A 19,859-nucleotide genomic window follows, 5' to 3' on the forward strand; every position below is an offset into this window, starting at 1 on the left:
ACCAGTTTGCATTCCCATCAACAGTGCAAGAGGGTCCCTGTTTCTCCACATCCTCTCCAGCATCTGTAGTCTGATTTGTTCATTTTAGCCACTCTGACTGGCATGAGGTGGTATCTCAGTGTGGTTTTGATTTATATTTCCCTGATGAGGAGTGACGTTGAGCATCTTTTCATGTGCCTGTTGGCCATCTGGATGTCTTCTTTAGAGAAGTGTCTGTTCATGTCTTCTGCCCACTATTTCACTGGATTGTTTGTTTTTCAGATGTGGAGTTTGGTGAGTTCTTTATAGATTTTGGATACTAGCCCTTTATCCAGTATGTCATTTGCAAATATCTTTTCCCATTATTTTGGTTGCCTTTTAGTTTTGTTGATTGTTTCCTTTGCAGTGCAGAAACTTTTTATCTTGATGAGGTCCCAATAGTTTATTTTTGCTTTTAATTTCTTTACCTTTGTAGATGTGTCAAGTAAGAAATTGGTGCAGCTGAAGTCACAGAGGTTTTTCCGTGCTTTCTCCTCTAGGGTTTTGATGGTTTCCTGTCTCACGTTTAGATCCTTCATCCATTTTGAATTTATTTTTGTGAATGGTGAAAGAAAGTGGTCTAGTTTCATTCTTCCGCATGTTGCTGTCCAGTTCTCCCAGCACCATTTGTTAAAGAGACTTTTTTCCATTGGATATTCTTTCCTGTTTTGTCAAAGATGAGTTAGCCATACATTTGTGGGTCCAATTCTGGATACAGGTTTTTAAATAAACATAAGTTTTCATTTCTCTGGGATAAATGTTTAAGAGTAAAGTTACTGAGTTATATGGTAATTGTATGTTAGCTTTATAACAAACTACCAAACTGTTTTCCAGAGTTGCTCTATCATTTTACATTCCCACCCAGCAAACAATTTCTCACCAACATTTGGTTTTGCCATTATTTTTCATTTTAGCCATTGTAATAGGTTTGTAGTGATCTGTCATTGTAATTTTAATCTGCATTTCCTGAATGCTAATGATAGTGAACATCTTTTCATGTGCTTATTCCTTCTAAATACAGAATTTAGTTAAGCCTCTAGATTCTTCTACCATTTTACCCATGATACAAAAGAGAAACAAGTTAAATGGTATCCTGGAGAAGCAATCAGTCAAATTCAGAATGTAGGACATTCTATGGGCTACATGTACTAATTTCTACAACAAATCAATGGCTTGGGGGGAAAAATGTGTGTATGGGATGACTGTTACAGAATGAAAGAGACTTAAGAGAACTAATAACTAGATGCCACATGTGGACCTTGTTTGGATTTTGATTTGAAGAAGCAAACTAAAAGCATCTTTGAGACAATTGGGAAAACCTGAAAATGGACTACACCTTACTGAGGAATAACTGTTATTTAGACATGTTAATGGTATGGTTGTTATATGAGATGAAATTCTTATCAGGTAGAGATCAATACTGAATTACTTATATGGTAATGACATATCTAGGATATGGTTTAAATAGTCTAGCAAAAAAGAACAAAGAAAAAAAATGAAATTGGAGTAGAAGTGGAATAGGAGCAAAAAAGGTTGACAAAATATTGGTAGTTATTGAAAATGAGTGATGCTACCTGAGGGTGTATTTTAATATTCTTACTACTTAAGATGTCTGACATTTTCTATGGTAAAACGTTTGGGAAAGTGTTGATTGAATAGCGTTTTGTATTTTAAAATAAAACACAAATGGTTGTTGCTCCGAAGGCACTTGAAGTTTTCTGTTACAAAACAGAGTCTTCCTTGAGGAAAAAATATATCTGATTCTGAAGGACAAATAATTGAAGTTTCTTTTTTAAAAAAATTCAGGCAGAAGAAAACAAAAGATTGAGGGAACTTCAGATTGAACAAGAAGAAAAATTGGCTATGGAATTGGCCAAACTAAAACATGAAAGTCTAAAGGATGAAAAGATGAGGCAACAAGTAAGAGAAAACAGGTATCTTGGCATTTATAAATTTCACTTATTTTGTTTTTGCCTTTAAACTATTTATGTTGTGCTTGGCACCTGAAAGTGAAATTTCTTTCTTTGTATCATTGCACTTAGTTAATATTTTGTCTGGAAATGCTTATTGCTTTAAGTCCTGTATATATTCATTTGAGAAAAGAAGTTGTATTCAAAGTAGTGTTTAAGGTGAAAATAATTATCACTTTCTTATCTTTCCTCTAAATGTAATTTTTTAAATGACCTAAAAAATAGACTCCTGAATCCTACTCTTAAGTGAAACCTTACATAATTTAATTTGCTACCCCAGTATTACTGGAAAGTGGCTGGTCAGCTATGGGTCAATACCTCTAGTGATTGCCATAGAACTTCTTTTTTCATTCGGCTGTAACTCTGAATATCTTTCCCCCATATTGTTTCAAAATTAATTTCCTTGTAACTTTCATGAATTTATCTCATTTTTGCTATCTAATAAAAAACAAACAAATTTAGTGCTTATTTAGGATATCCTTTCATATTTATGAATCCCATAAATGTTTTATTCTATAAGTTAAACATCCTTCATTCCTTCATTTGTTTCACATATAGTATAATTTCAAGCTTCACCATCCTGGTTCTCTTCTGTAGATACACTTTACATGATTATTGGTCCTTAACAAAATATTACCCCCATAATTATGTGTAATGCTCCAGGGTATTGCTTAATACCCCTAGTAGAGGGACTGTTAACCACATTGTTCTAAAATATGTTTCTTAATGTTGCCTAAGACAGAATTACTTATTAGGAGCAGCCATGTCACACCTATACTTACATAGTTGAATATAATAGAAATTTATTTACTTTGATAATTGTTACATTTTATCTTAACTGAGCCAAACTTCCTGTAGGATATTATATGACCCATGGGTGACCCTCAGGGATTCTAAACTTCATTAATTTATATTTATATGTTTGACAGATGTACCCATGTGTGTTTTTCTGGGTCTACAACTTTTATCAAACTCTTTTACTAATTATTAAAGATTTAAAATTGCCACTAATGTCTTCGTATTGTTCTAGTCGCAAACCGTCTTTTTGGACATTAATTCTCCAGTCATATGAGCTATCCCTTGTGGTTTTATGTTATCTGAAGATGAAACAAATATTTCATCATATTTTTGTCTAATTCACTGATCTAAAAATGAAATGGAGGAACTTTCTACTTCTAGCAATTTTTAGACAAAGTGATTCCAATAATTGCTCCCTCTGAGAACAGGTTATCTGGAGAAAGTATAAAAGCCAGATCTGGGAAAGAAGAAAACCTGAATGGTAAGCTTGGCATTTGAAGCTGCATTTCTTTTGGAAGCTTTGCTGATTCCAAAAGTATGGCTGAGAGTTAAGAACTGAAGTAGAGCTTAGCCAATAAGCATATGGCAAGGTGTTCAACATTTTGATAAACTTTATGTTTAAGATTTTTGCACCTTCGTGTATGTTTTACTTCACTAATACAGAATTCAATTTGATTTTATTAGAAAGAAACAGATGAAGAGAGTCATGTGCAAGCAGGCCAGTGGAAAATATCCAGAATGAAGCACAGAGAGACAAAAAGATAGAAAAATACAAAAGAAAGCTTGAAAGAGATAAGGGCTATGATGGAAATTCTAACAGATGTATGATTTTAGCTCTGGTAGTAGAAATAGAAGAGGATGATGCAAAAACAGTATTTGAAGAGATACTGGCCAAGAATGTCCAAAAATGATAAAAGACATAAAGCCACAGGTGAAAACACAACAAATGTTGAAGACCATACCTGTACTCATCCTAGTCAAACTTTTGAAATCCAACAATAAATAAAACTATGAAAATCACAAAAGCAGCCCCTCAAAAGACTATTACGTTCAAAGGAGCAACAATCAGAAGTACAACTCGATTTTGACAGTAACAGTGAAAACGAGAAGTCCATGTATTGAAAGGACTGAAAGAAAATAATGGCCCATCTAGAATGCTATATTTTTGAAAATTTTCTTCAAATTTAAGGCAGACGTCATTCAGCTGAGTGCTTTTTCAAATAGTGTGTCAAAACTGCTAAGAGTTTTTAATTTTGTGCATAAGCCGTGATGGAATTGTGACTGACGTGCAGTAAGGGACCAGTTTTCTGATCAGTGTTTTCATCTGCAAATTGGCAGTTCTCAAATCAAGGAAATGTTTGCAGTGGTACTCAAAATACATCCTAAGTGATTAAAAACCATGTATAGTAAGATTAGCCTCTTTAAATCTAAAAGAAATGAATTTTTAAAACCCAAGGTAAATTTTTAAGGCTCATTGACATTTATTTTGAAAATAATTGACTTTGAAAGTCATGAGATTCTTTGTTATTTGATCTTTGAACACATGATTTTTTAATCCAAGAAAATATTTAAAAGACAGTTTAATTTTATCACTGCTTTTACCTTGAGATGGGACAATCACTTCCTATTTTTATTTTTTTATTTTTTTTAGTCACTTCCTATTTTTAGAAGTCTTTTTTAAAATTATACCACAGATCAGTAATTATGTGTGTGATTAATCATTTCAGTTATTTAAAATTATTATGCTTAATTATATGATTAATTATACAATTTATAATTACATAATTAGCAGCTATACATGTACTATATAGTTAATATATAGTTTTATAAAAGCAAAAACAAGTATCTCATATATAATTGATAGTTAAGTTTAGCAAACACTGGCTCAAAGAGGAGACAGAGATAGGCTTCCCTTATTAAACACATAGCCACTTTGTTCCTGATGGCAGTACAGTTCGAACAGTCAAAGGTTCATAGCAACCAAGTGAATGCTGAATCAAGAAAAAGGCAACTTATAAATGGCAGCAAAGCTTTGTAGTTTTTTCATTTGTCCTTGCTCCATCCCCTCCCAGCTCTAAGGCAGGCTTGAAAGTAGTAGCCCATATTGTGAGTATCTGTCCCTCATTCTGGAGAGAGGAGAGCAGATGAGATCTTATTAGAAAATTATTATGTATGTATGTTTGAACCTGCCTGGTAGCTACCTGTAGGATTGACACAAGATGCTCATCTCTGTTACACATAACTCCTAACCAACTCAGACTAGAAAAGCAAATTACATCTCTGATAAGATTTTAATATCCTTGGGGCACCTGGGTGGCTCAGTCAGTTAAGTGTGTGACTTCTGCTCAGGTCATGATCTCATGGCTGCATCAGGCTCTGTGCTGATAGCTCGGAGTCTGGAGCCTGCTTCAGATTCTGTGTCTCCCTCTCTGTTTCTGCCCCTCCCTGTCCATTCTCTCTCTCTCTCTCTCTCTCTCTCTCTCAAAATAAACATTAAAAAACTTAAAAAAAAAAGAATTTAATATCCAGAATATATAAATGATTCCTACAATTCAACAGTTTGGACATAGGCAAAGTACTTAAGAGATTTCTCCAAAGAAGACAGACAAGGGGCAATAAGCGCATGAAAAAAACACTCAACATCATTAAGTCATTAGGGAAATTAATAGGATAGCTTTAATAAAAAAATGGAAAGTAAATGCTGGTGAAGATGTGGATAAATTGGAACCCTTGGACATTGCTGGTAGGAACATAAAATGGTGTAAGCACTGTGGAAAATAGTTTGATGATTCTCAAAAAGTTAAATATAGAACTTCCATATGATCTATCTAGGTAGATACCCACAAGGATTGAAAATTGAGGCTTAATCAGATATTTGTACATTAATGTTTAATGCAGCATTATTCACAATAGCAAAAGGTTGGAACAACCTCGTTGTCCATCAACAACTTTGGTATGTATACACAGTGGAATATCATTCAGTTATGAAAAGGAATGAAGTTCTGATACATGCTACAATATGGCTGAACCTTGAAAGCAATATGTTAAGTGCAGTAAGCCAGACACAACAGGATAAATACTGTGTAAATCCACTTATGTGAAATAACTAGAACAGGTAAATTTATAGAGACAAAAAGTAGTTAGAGATTACCAGAGACTAGGAAAAGAGAGGAATGGGAAGTTACTGCTTAAATGAGTACAGCATTTCTATTTAGAATGATGAAAAAGTTTTAGAAATAGTGATGATGGTTGTAGAACATTGTGAATGAAACTAACACCACTGAATTGTTAAAATAGTTAAAATAGTTAAATTCTTAACTATTTTAAAATAGTTAACTTAACTATTTTAAAATAGTTAAAATAGTAAATTCTTAAAATAGTTAAAAATGGCAAATTTTTCTTTTTTGTATTGTACCACAATAAAAAAATTATAATATGAAAACCCTCAAACTTATGGGGTTTAGCTAAAGCTGTTGCTCAAGAGTAATTTATAATCTGCAATGACTATTAGAAATGAAGGCTCCATCTGGATATTAGAGAATGTACAGCAAATTTCCATCTGGAATGATTATAAAAAGAATGTAGGAAGAGAATAATAAGAGCAGAAACATGAATTAGAATGTAAACATAAAGTAGAATCAAAGCCAAGAATTGTGCCTTTAAAAAGGCTAATAAAATTGATTACCTCTGGTTAGAATGGTATAGTGTAAAAGAGAATGAATGCATAAATAACCAATTTTAGGAATGGATGATAAGATATCACTGTAGATCATACAAATGTTTACTAGATCATAGCAAGATATTGTGAATAATTTGATACAAATAAATTTGAAAATTAGATAAATTCTTAAATAGAACTGTTTACCAAACTGGCATATGTAGAAATAGAAACATAAATGTTTCTATAACTTTTAAAGATATTACACCTATAATTAACCTTTTTCACAAAGAAACCTACATAGCTAGGTGGTTGGTGAATTTTACCAAACATTCAAATAATAACCCTGATCTCACATAGTTTTGCAGAGTGGGAAAAGAAGAAACACTTTCCAATTGATTGTAATCAGATCAGTATCTGAGTAGGGTAAGAACCTTATAGACTAGTTTTTCTCTTGATTTTAGCTACTGTAATCTGAAATTAGTTAATATCAAATCCAACAGTGTGTGAGAAAGATAAAAATCTGACTAAATTTAACTTATTCTAAGAATACAAAGTTGTTTTAACATTAGAAAATCAGTAAGTGTAATTCATCCGATGAACAGAATATAATAGAAAAACTGTATGAGCAGAAAAAAACCAATTGGTAGAAATCAACATCACTCTAAGATTAAAAGAGGATTTGCAAATTAGGAATAAAAGGAGTTTACAGTAACATCATACTTAATGGCAAACATTAAACACTTTACTTATATTAAGAAGACAGGAATGCTTGCTATAACAACTTCTCTTAATAATTGTATTGGGGACACTAGCCAGTGCAATAAGGCAAGAAAAGTAAATGAAAGTTGTTAGGATTGGCAGTAAAGAAATAGAACTTTTATTATTACCAGATGATATGATTGTGTATCTAGAGAATCCAAAAGAATCTATGTATAAATTATAAGAATAAGTTCAGCAGTGTTGTTGGATGTTAAGTCAATATACAACATTAATTGTATTTCTGTAAATTAGCAACAATTAATGAAAGTTTTAAAATAATTTGTACAAGAGCATAGAAAAGTAAGTAACTAATGAAAGAGGTGTAAAACCTCAACACTGAAAAAAAAGCTATTATCAATAGAGTTTTTAAAAACCTAAATAATTGGTAGGATGTGCCATGTTTAAAAATTGAAGACTCAGTATTGTAAACATGTCAAACTGATTTATAAATTCAGGATAATCCTAATCAGAATCTCAGCCAGTATTGTTTATTATGACATTTGACAAGCTTATTCTAAAATGTATATGGAAATGCAAGGTACCTAGAATGGCTAAGACAATCTTTAAGAAGACCAAAATTGGAGACTTATTCTTTAGGATATGAATACTTACTATAAAGCTATAATAATTAAGATATTGTGGTTTTAGCACAGAATAAACAAATGGATTGATGAAATAGGATGGAGCAGATCTTTTAAACCAGAAAATTTAAACCCTAATGGCCTACGGCATCTGTAATGAATTAACTTACTTCCTATGGATCTAAAACAATGCCTGCTATGTACTGTCTATGAGAGAATTAAAATGTAGACTCCGTTTTCTGTGAGGCTTAGTTCTCTTATGGAACCCCAGTTGAGGAATGATGGGATGGGATATTCAAAAATGGATCCATGCATATATACACACTTAAACTTCATGACACTGCAAATCCCTGGCACTACAATGGTAGTGCAGAACATTCAGAAATGGACATTTTTATAAAATGGTACTGCATCAATTAAATAGCCATATATACAAAAGTGAACTTGATTTTTTACCTCACTCTACACACAGAATTCAATTCTTGAATGATTATAGTCTAAAAGTCAATGGTGAAACAAAATTTTGAGAGACTAACAAAAGAAAATAACTTTGTGCAGTAGGCAACATTTCTTAAAACATGACACATAAGTCATTGACAATGAAGAAACAGATGGGTGAATTAGAAAACTTCTCTTCATCTAAAGAAACAGCTATGAGTAAGTACAGACTGGAATAAAATATTTGCAATGATTGTAACTAACAAGAGACTTATATTAAGAACATACAAAGAACTCTTCTGTAACAAGAAGTAGACAATTTAGTCTAAAAGTGGGCAAAAAATTCTTGAACAAAAACTTCACAGAAGATGAATGACTTCACAGAAATGATTCAAACATATGAAAAGGTCTGAGTTTCATTTTATTAGGGAAACAAATTAAAACCACAGTGATATTTTACCCACAAGAGTGGTTAAAATGAAAAAGAATGACACGACTAAAAAGTGTTGCTGGGATGTGTAGCAGTGGGAGTACTGAAGCACTATGAGTGTAAATCTCTGTACAGAGCAGAAAGCTGGCATTTTCTATGAAATTTGAATACAGCCTACCCTGTGACTCAGAAATCTCATTCCTAGGTATATATCCAATAGAAATCTGTGCATTTGTCCTTCAAATGAAAGTCATTTATTTGCATGTTAGTTGTTTGGAATTTGATGCACTTTGTTTTGGAGAGGTAATATTATAAATTGGGATTGGGTATGTACATTGGCTTACTAATATTAGTACCTAACTCTAATCCAACAAAAACTCTTGTAAATATGTCAGCTCCTTAGAGTAAAATATGTGGACTAACCTAGAAACTTAATCCTCATTTATATTATTACTTTTTGAAAGAAGGCAATCTTGTGTCCCATACATTTACAACTACAACAGTGAGGGCAAGAAGGACACATCACAACACCAAGAATAGCTCTCTTCCCTACCCATGATTATCTCTTTGGAGGTTTAGGGTACTTCTAAATTGTTTATAATTAGGTGAGTGCCTCTGTTCTAGTAAGAATTAAGATGTGCTTTAAAATTTTTTTTTTAATTTAACTTAATTTTTTGAAACAGCATGCACAAGTCAAGGAAGGGGAGAGGGAGAGGGTGACAGAGAATCTTAAGTAGGCTCCATGATCCACACGGGGGCTCCCATGACCTTGGGATCATGATCTGAGCTGAAATTAAGAATCAGATGCTCAGCTTATAGAGCCACCCCAGTGCCCCAAGATGTGCTTCTAAGTGACATCTAAGTACCCTTCCAACTCAGAATTCTCATATTCAGAAGTATGACTGGCACATTAAAATGAAAAGTTGTGTATGACATATTATTTTCCACTATAGTTAGGGAAGGGATAGATTGAAAAGCAGTTCAGAGGTTTTCTGAGGGTGATCCTCATTTTTAACAGGTAAGTAAACAAGCCCAGAGAAGTGAAGCAAACTTGCCCATGGTCATTCCTCTCCATCATTAATCATCAAAAAATAGTCATGGCTTTCAGAGTGTTTACAACCCCTCCACTATAGTTCTTGTAGCTCAATAGTGTCAGTAGCTGGACAGAAATTTTAACCAATATTGCTAAAGCATCTTCTCTGAGTGAGGCACTGGCAAAAAGATTTTTAGTGATGATTATTGGAAATAAAACAGTTGTTTTGTCTGGAAAATTAATTATAATGCCTCATTTTCATTCTGATTTTTCTTTGGATGGAGAGAGAAAAGAGTATTACTTTCAAGATATTTAATATAAATATACATTTAGAAAAAAATTATTTTAAATTTCAGGTACAGATTTTTAAGATGAAAATGTGGTCCTCAATTTTAAATTTCTGTCTTTTTTTTTTTTTTTAAAACAGTATTGAGCTCAGAGAATTGGAGAAGAAATTAAAAGCAGCTTACATGAATAAAGAAAGGGCAGCTCAGATTGCAGAGAAGGATGCCATTAAACATGAGCAAATGGTAATCATGTTTCTGGTCATTATGTTTTCTATATTTTTAGCTTCATTTAGAAAATCAACAATAGACCAATTTTTTGAAAATTGCTACATACTATGAAGAATTTACACTGCTAGATTTCTTAAATACTTTTATGCTTTTCTGATCCTTAAGGTATAGAAACTCAGAAATTATTCAATAGTGAGCCTTGTTTAATTTAATATTAGAGCCTTTCAGAGACACAAAGAATGTGGTTGCTGTTTAGAATGAATAGCTATACTCAGTAAGTCTGAGCATTCTTTGTGGTCTCTGACTGATAATTCTTTGACAAACCAATACAGTACAAGTTGTTAGTGTGATCAATTCATTTTAGAATGTTACGAGGTTTTTCATTTGTTAAATGTTTTAAAAAGTGAAGTATTTTATAATTTTAAGCAGGAAACTTTCGTGTTTTGTAAGTAGCTATCTCTTTATCTTTCTCCTCTATGTTTATTCCCTTTTCTAACTCCTGACATACTGCCAGATTCAGGGCAAGAGTTACTCTTGGGCAAAGGAGTTTTAGACACACTCACTAGTGGTGCTACAGTAAATGTAAAATAGGGTTTATTGAGTTAATTCTGAAAAGCAGCGTGCACACCATCACTTGAGCCCTCATGGTCCCCTGGAAAGGCTAGACATAGATGAAAAGGTCTGATTGCAATAGTACACAATCTTATAAGTTCTTTTCTCTCGTTTCTCTATTAATACATAGAGCATTTTGGTTGTAGAGTTTCCTCTCTCTTGGATCCCTTTCAAGGATTATAAGCTATTAAAGAGAAGAGGTAGAGGAAAATGTTGTGGCTTTTAAAGTTATATTTTAGGTTAAAAAGATAAAACAAGTTGCAGAAAAATCAAGTTGGAGAGAAATACACATCACAGACCGTCTTTATTTTTTAAAAACTGTATATTAACATATGTGTATATATATCAACACATATATGTTGATGCACACATACAATTAGAGGAATAATATCAAAATACTTAACCAGCACAATGCAACATAGGCATCTCATAAGAATAGATGCTGGCCACAGTGATGTGCGTGCATGTGTGTTAGTATAGGAAAGTCTGAAGGGTTGCACAGCATGCTGTTAACTGGGATTGCCTTTCGCATGGCAGGTGCTAGGAGAGCATGAGGAGACCTCATTTCCTAAGCCATGTAGTTCTTTTCTACCCTTTCAAAAATAAAGTGGAACTGGGGCAACTGGGTGGCTCAGTTGGTTAAGCTGAGCTAAGAGTTGGTCCAACTCTTGATTTTGGCTTAGGTCATGATCTCATGCTTCGTGAGATCAACCCCACATCTTTGTGAGATTTTCTCTCTCCCTCTCTGCTCCTCCCCTCATGTTCTCTCTTTCTTTCTCTCTCAAAATAAATAAAATTAAAAACAAAAATAAAGTAGAACATAAACAGTGTACTCTTTGACCAGTAGTTTGCAGTTTTATTCTGATCATTGAAGTTTTTCCAGGTAGTTGTACATTTAAGTCTGACTCCTGAAAGAATTGCCACTGTTTTCTAAATAAAGTGAGTCCACAAAAATTAAAGTCAAATAGTCCTACAACTTGACTAGGTGTCGAGATACCTAGGTGCCAATATGGGCTCTGTCTGTCTGAGCTTTAGTCTTCTTAAATCTGTGAAATGAGAACATTGTATGTCTATTAAGTGTGTGGCAGTGTGTACAGAAATGTTTTTGTCATTTCACATTTTTTTAAAGAACCCAATGCAACACGTGCTAAGAAAGTAGAAGAGAAAGAATTTTGGTCAAGTCATAGTCATAGTGTATATGTTAAAAGCCTCAATTAGATTAGGAATGGCATTCACATTCGCATTTTAATCTTTTCTTGTCTATTTGATGCTATTTGGTATGTGATCATAATGGTCGAGGGTAATAAAAATTGCCTCAATATATTTAATTTACAACTTATTTTGTTAAGTGATTTCAAAATGCTCAAAACAAATAAGAGGTTTAACCTAGTTAAGAAGTAAGATTGTCTCTAACTCAGGGAATAGTCTTGAATGAGTGAATGAAAAGCTACAGAAAACAGGCACAATGATATATGTGACTCTTTTAAGTTAAAGTGATTATAAAGGGCATTTAATAAGTGAGAAATGAGAGACTTCAAAGGCTGGTGGCAAGAAAGAAAGTTTAGGCTGAGAGAAACTTCAGAGTTGCTCAGAGCTGGTTAATAGGAGACTTGTCTGAAAAAGAGTACAATCCTTACTGTAAAGGGCAGCTGATACATAATGGAGCTAAAAATTGCCTACATGACTATTAAATAAAAGGAAAAGATTACTACTGCTTTTTTTAAAAAAACGGTTATTAATAAAGTACTTCTAATTTTTTCAAATTTTTGCTGTTTTTCAAATGCGGAGTTTTTCTAATTTTCTCACACGTGGAGTTATTAGTTACACTTATCTTGTATTTCCTTGAGATCTACTTGAAGGAATGGGAAAGCATCTTTAGGGTTTGACTCATCATTCAAACCCTTCAAGTAACAGTGACTTACCTTTGCATTTACCTGGACAGATGAAAATAATTTATGCAGTACACTTTATAATATTCAATTTCACCTGTTTTGAAATATTCTATCATACTGCACTCACATTTGAAAGTAGAAAGATGAATTTTGTTTTCATAACAGAAACGTGATGCTGAAATAGCCAAAATCATGATGGAAGAACACGAGAGAGCAATAAAGGAAGAGAATGCTGCAGAGAACAAACGGAATAAAGTAAAAGCACAGTATTATCTTGACTTGGAGAAACAACTTGAGGAACAAGAAAGGAAAAAGCAGGAAGCTTATGAGCAGTTACTGAAAGAGAAACTCATGATTGATGAAATTGTTAGGAAAATCTATGAAGAAGATCAATTGTAAGTTTATCCCAGTTTCTTTACATGCCTAAAAATTGAGATGAGATTTATGTCAGGCTTGTTGTGAAGAGGAGAAGCACCTGAACAGTGCTGAATACATACTAAGTCCTCAGGAAGTATTACGATCACATAAACGGAGTCCAACTCCTGTTTATCTTTGTGAGCATGATCATTATCTGGTAACAAATGCTTATTAAGTAACAGAATGATTAAACCTTTGTGTTCCTTAAATGTGCCCATATCGTGTCAGAGGACTTGTCTTCTGATCATTTCTTTGCTAGAAGACTGAAGTGTAGTGTACTGCTAGGCTTATGTAAACAGGTTGGTGCCTTTCTGAAGTGAGAGGCATAAAACTTCATTAATAGATTAGAGGAAAGGTATAAGTAGTATTTTACTTGGAAAATTCATACCTGTCATTATATTTAGCAGTACATAGTGGACACTCAAAATGTTTGTGGTATGAATGAATGAATAAACTATAAATAGAAAGGCTGTTTTTTCCCACATTATCAACTGAAGGAAATGACACATTTTTATATTTATATTATTTCTTGTACTATAAAACTGTACTCAACTATTGCTTTTTTAGGGAAAGACAACAAAAGTTAGAAAAAATGAATGTAACTCGAAGGTACATAGAAGAGTTTCAGAAAGAGCAGGCTCTCTGGAGAAAAAAGAAACGTGAGGAGATGGAAGAAGAAAACAGAAAAATCATAGAGTTTGCCAACATGCAGCAACAAAGAGAAGAAGATCGAATGGCAAAAGTTCAAGAAAATGAGGAAAAAAGGTTGCAGCTTCAGAATATGGTATTAAAATAGCCACTTCTTTAACATTGGAGAAATTCAGAAATACTTGATATAGAATTTGTTTCTTATTAATGTTTGTGTGTTTCTTTAAAAATTTAATAGCTGACTCAGAAATTGGAAGAAATGCTGCGGCAACGTGAAGATTTGGAACAAGTGAGACAAGAATTATACCAGGAAGAACAAGCTGAAATACATAAGATGAAACTAAAAGTAAGTTTTGGAAATGGAAAGAATGATTAACATAGAGAAGAATATCATTTTGAGATGAAGCAGTAGAAAAATAGTAGATTTAAACCCAGCCATATTGATAATTACATTATGTGTAAATAGCATAATCACTGCAATTAAAAGAGAAATTTTCAGGCTGGATAAAAAAGTCATACCTAGGTAACAGTTCACAAACTGCATAGAAAGTATGATTCAACTGTGTTATCTATAAGACACACAATTTAAATATGAAGACATATAGTTTAAAAACAAAAGGATGGAGAGAGATATACTAAACACTAATCAAAAGCAAGTGGTGTTGGAAATCATGGTAAATTCATCTAGAGGATATAATAGTCCTAAAGGGTGGATGAACCTAAATAAAGCTTTAAAATGCATGAAGTAAAACTGAAAGGAGAGACAAATCCATAATTATAGTTGAAGATTTCAGTATCCCTTCTCATTAATACATAGAATAAGTAGTCAGAAAACCACAGGATATGGTGTTCAACAGCATCAAAAACCTTGACCACAAGTCAAGATGATTGGCCAGTTTTCTAATTGTGTTGTTAATTTATCGTAGAGTTTTGAGAGTTCTTTATGTATTATAGATATTAGTCATTTGTCAGGTATGTGGGTTTCATATATTTTCTCTTGGTCTATAGCTTGTTTTTTTATCTTTTTAACAGGGTCGTCTTCCAAGCAAATGTTTTCAGTTTCTCTGAGGTCCAATTTGCTAATTTCATTTTTTTTAGATCATACTTTGGTATCAATTCTAGGAAGTCTTTGCTTAGATCCTGAAGAATTTCTCCTTTTTTTCCTAAAACTTTTTTCCTTTTCCATTTAAGTCTGTGATCTATTTTCAGTTAATATTTTGTGTGGGATGTGAAACTTAGGTCAAAGTTTTTTGCTTTTAGATATTCAGTTGCTCTACATCATTTGTTGAAAAGATTTTCTATCCTACATTGAATTGCTTTTGCAACTTTATTAAAACACAGTTAAGTATATTTGTATGGATCTGTTCCTGGGATCTCTATTTTGTTCTGTTGATCTATGTATCTGTCCCTCCACCAATACCAGACAGTTTTGGTTACTGTAGCTATATAATGCTTCAAATTTGCTTTAGCAAATACATATTTAAAAAATTTTTTTTTAATGTTTATTTATTTTTGAGACAGAGAGAGACAGAGCATGAACGGGGGAGGGTCAGAGAGAAAGGGAGACACAGAATCTGAAACAGGCTTCAGGCTCTGAGCTGTCAGCACAGAGCCTGATGCGGGGCTTGAACTCAGACCATGAGATCATGACCTGAGCCGAAGTCGGACACTTAACTGACTGAGCCACCCAGGCACCCCAGCCTTTCCATACATATTTTTGGATAATCTTGTCTCTAAGTACAAGTAAGTCTTCTGGGATTTTGAGAGGAATTGCATTAAATCTAAGTATCAATTTGGGGAGAACTGACGTGTTCACTGTTGAGTCTACCAGTCCATGAACATGGTATAATTCTCCATTTATTTAGATCATCTTTGTATTTTTTCTTGTGTTTCATAGTTTTCATCGTACAAATCCTGTATGTGCTTTGTTTTTATATTTAAGTATTTCTTTTTTTTGCATAATTGTAAATGGAATTTTAGTTTTAATTTCAGTGTCCATGGACTCATTACTAGTGAATTCACTTTTTTTATATTTATCTTGTATCTCACAACTTTGCTGTATTCATTTAGTACTGTAGGAGTTGTTTTTCTTTTTTTTTTTTTTAACCTACCCAGTTATGTTTTCTGAGAATAGGGACAGTTTTAATTCTTTTTTATCTGTATCCTTTTTATTTCCTTTTCTTGCCTTACTGTTCTGGCTAAAACTTCTAGCATTGTCTACCACTGTGATGAGTAAGAGTGATGATGATGAGATAGATATCGGGTTTCTTTGTTGTCTATCTTCAGGGAAAGCATTTTGTTAACTGTAGTTCTGTAGATAGATGCTCTTTATTAAGTTGAGGAAGTTCTCTTCTAACCCTATTTTCTGAAGATTTTTATCATGAAGAGATATGAAGTTTGTCAAATGCTTTTTTATATCTATAGATATAGATATCTATATCTATCTATATAGATATCTATTTATATCTATAGATAAGGTTGTGTGTTTTTTCTTTACTTTGGCGGGTTACATTTATTTTTTTTTTAATATTGAACCAGTCTGATCACTGGAATAAATCCCACTTTGCATTGGTGTATAAGTCTTTTAATATATGGCTGGATTCTATTTTCTAATATTATGCTAAGGATGTTTTCATCCATATTCATGAGGAATATTGCTTTTTAGTTTTCTGTTTTCATATTGGTATCAGGGTATTATGATCTTCATAAAATAAATGCAGAAGTGTTCCCTCCTCTTATGTTTTCTGGAAGATTATGTAAAATTGGTTTTAATGCTTTGTTAAAATGTTTGGTAGTCTTTTCCAATGAAACCATCTGGCCCTGGAGTTTTATTTTTGAGAGCTTTAAATTATTAATTCAGTGTCCTTAATAGTTATAGATTAATTCAAATGATCTTATTTCATATTTGGTTACTATTAGTGACTTGTGTTTGAGAAAGTGATCCATTTTGTCTAAGTTGTCAAACGTGTATGTAGAATTATTCATACTGTTCCCTTATTATCCTTTTGATGTCTGCAGGGTCTCCAGTGCTATCCCATGTTTCATTCCTGATATTGGTAATTTGTTTCTTTGTTTTTTTGGTCACTCTTGCCTTAGGTTTTTCAAGTTAACTGGCTTTTATTATCAGTTTTCTTAAAGTATAATTGACATATAAACTTGTAAGATATTTAAAGTATTATGGTGATTTGATATATGTTTATTTTGGGTAATGATTCTCCCATGTAGTTAATACATCTATCACCTCACATAATTATTTTTTTAATTTCTTTTTGAAGAGAGCACTTAAGTTGGACTTTTAGCAAATTTCACTTATATAATACAGTGTTATTCACTTTAATCACCACATTTTACATTAGATCTTCAGGCCCTATGGCTGAACTTTGTACCCATTATCAACCTCTTTCTATTTCCCCTACCCTCCAGTTTATTATTTTCTGTCTCATTATATACAAAGATGAACTCAAAATAAGTGTGACAAACCAAAAGGATGAAACTACAAAATTTCTAGAAGAAAACAGAGGAGAAAGTCTTTACGACCTTGAGAAGGGTGAAGATTTTTTTGGTACAGTAAAAAAGGCATGATCCATAAAGGAAAAAGTTGCAAATTGGGTTTCATCAAAACTAACAATTTCCTAACACCGTTAGGAAAATGTAAATGCAAGCCACAATCTGGGAAATAGTATTCTGTATGTGTATCTTACAAAAACCTTTTATTCAGAATATAAAAAGAACACTTATAACTCAATAATAGAATAATAAAGAACTATTTTTTTAATAAGAAGTTTGAACAAAGACTTCATACAACAAATACATGAATAGCCAAGTATGCAATAGATTGTTGGTTATTAGCATTATTTTTAATATTTTTCACCTATAACAAAACATCATTTTAGATAAACTTTTTCATCAGTGAGGAGGAAATAGTTACCATGTATTGATATCAAAACCCTGTTGGGTGTATATTCTTAATGATTACTGCATGTAAGAATGTAAATATAGGGGCACCTGGGTGGCTCAGTTGGTTAAGTGTCCGACTTCGGCTCAGGTCATGATCTTGTGGTTCGTGGGTTCAAGCTCCACGTTGGGCTCTGTGCTGACAGCTTAGAGCCTGGAGCCTACTCCGGATTCTGTGTCTCCCTCTCTCTCTGCCCCTCCCCCGTTCATTCTCTCTCTCTGTCTCTCTCTCTCCCTCTCTCAAAAATAATACATTAAAATTTTTTTTAAATGTAAAATATGTACATTTCTTTTTAAAAACAACTTAATGTAATCCATTTATATATACCTAATATCAAATTACCCAAAAAAGTTAAGAATAAAATGATGGATGAACATGTAACAGGTATACATGGACCAAGGGGAAGCAAATAGGCAAGGTTAGCATCAGATAGACAGAACATCAAATGAATCCCAGATATCACAGATGAAAGGTACAGTTGACATTGAGGGTATTACAGGATAAACATTTAATCTTCTATGTAACATTGCATTGAAGTACATAACTTTAAAATTTTTTTAATGTTTTATTTATTTTTGAGAGACAGAGAGACAGAGTGCAAGCAGGGGAAGGGCAGAGAGAGAGAGGGAGACGCAGAATCTGAAGCAGGCTCTGGTCTCTGAGCTGACAGCACAGAGCCCAACGTGGGGCTCAAACTCACAAGCTGTGAGATCATGACCTGAGCCAAAAGTCAATGGTTAATTGACTGAGCCACCCAGGCGCCCCTGAAGTACATAACTTTAAAAGCTATTAAACTTCCAAAGAAAATTTACCAGAATAATACAAGGGGAAATGGTATTTATCATCACTAGAAATTAATGACAAATATTTTCATCTTCTATCTGACAATCTAAAAATTATTTTCAGTTTTTATTGGTTAAAGAGGAAATTTGTAGGTAATTTAGAGGATGAGATTAGTACACATCAAAATCTTATCAGATTTATAAAACTGATCTCTGAGGCAATTAATCTTTAAAAATTTTTTTTTATATTTTATTTTTTTAATGTATCTCCAAATTAGTTAGCATTTGTGCAACAATGATTTCAGGAGTAGATTCCTTAATTCCCCTTACCCATTTAGCCCATCCTCACTCCCACAACCCCTCTAGTAACCCTCTGTTTTCCATATTTAAGAGTCTCTTATGTTTTGTCCCCCTCTCTGTTTTTATATTATTTTTGCTTCCCTTCCCTTATGTTCGTCTGTTTTGTATCTTAAAGTTGAGGCAATTAATTTTTAACAAGAAATATTAGAAAAAATTATCCAGGCAGCCAACTCAGTAACTTAGAAAAACAATACAAATTCAAGTATGGGGCAAGAATATGGAAGGAAATCATAAAGATACAAGTGGAAATTTACCAAAATCAAGAAAACATATTAGAATTAATTAATCCAATTATTTAGTATTGGGTGGTAAAGCTTTTACTCTGGAAAAACATACTAAAAAGGAAAGCAAAAACAAAACTAGAAAGACTAAAAGGTCTGTAAAGAAAAAAGATTAGAAAATAATGGTCATTCAATTGTATACCTATAAAATGGGACAATCTTAATGGTACTATTTTCTGCATTAAAAGTATAGTGATTTCAAAAAAATGTAGAAAAAGCCAAAATAAGATTACTAAGGATATATCCCATGTGAAAAGCTTGCTGTGCCCTGCCTCATACCCTCTTAGCCTCACCTCTAATTTCAGTGACAGCTGTGGACAACACTTGTGAGGGTTTACACTGACTGTGCTTGACAGTGTCCTAATGTGTGGTGCTGTTGGTGGGGGCAGGGAGTGAACACCCTCTGAGGCATCCCTCAGCCAACAGTGGACAGGAATTAAGGGATAAATGCTTCTTCCTGTCAGCCTTGAGGACAGACCTGAAAGGTGCTTCATGCATTCCTCACAAGATTCTGGCAGGATTAAGCCACACTTGCCCACATAGTAACCAGTTCAGTGATGCACCCACGTGTTAGCTTTTTTCCCTTCCCTATTTCTCTCTGCTTTTCCCTCACTGCTGCTTCCTGAGATCTCTCTCTCTCTCTCATAAAATATGTATACGCAAATATTTGTGTAAGATTATGCTTTCAGAGGAGAACCCAGACCAAGAT

At 33.1% G+C, this 19,859-nt stretch overlaps 1 protein-coding gene across 3 annotated transcripts in view; it reads left to right on the forward strand.

Moving 5' to 3' along the window:
- Nucleotides 1-19,859, forward strand: part of MNS1 (meiosis specific nuclear structural 1) — a 47,378-nt gene that overhangs the window by 17,231 nt on the left and 10,288 nt on the right. For all 3 annotated transcript variants that reach the window (XM_047864045.1, XM_047864046.1, XM_047864047.1), the window contains 5 exons: nucleotides 1,825-1,952; nucleotides 10,116-10,218; nucleotides 12,873-13,102; nucleotides 13,692-13,908; nucleotides 14,011-14,118. In XM_047864045.1, coding sequence (XP_047720001.1) covers nucleotides 1,825-1,952; nucleotides 10,116-10,218; nucleotides 12,873-13,102; nucleotides 13,692-13,908; nucleotides 14,011-14,118 — 786 coding nt within the window. The remainder of the gene's footprint in view (nucleotides 1-1,824; nucleotides 1,953-10,115; nucleotides 10,219-12,872; nucleotides 13,103-13,691; nucleotides 13,909-14,010; nucleotides 14,119-19,859) is intronic.

This window comes from Prionailurus viverrinus, chromosome B3 (assembly GCF_022837055.1).
Source record: "Prionailurus viverrinus isolate Anna chromosome B3, UM_Priviv_1.0, whole genome shotgun sequence".
Taxonomy (NCBI): domain Eukaryota; kingdom Metazoa; phylum Chordata; class Mammalia; order Carnivora; family Felidae; genus Prionailurus; species Prionailurus viverrinus.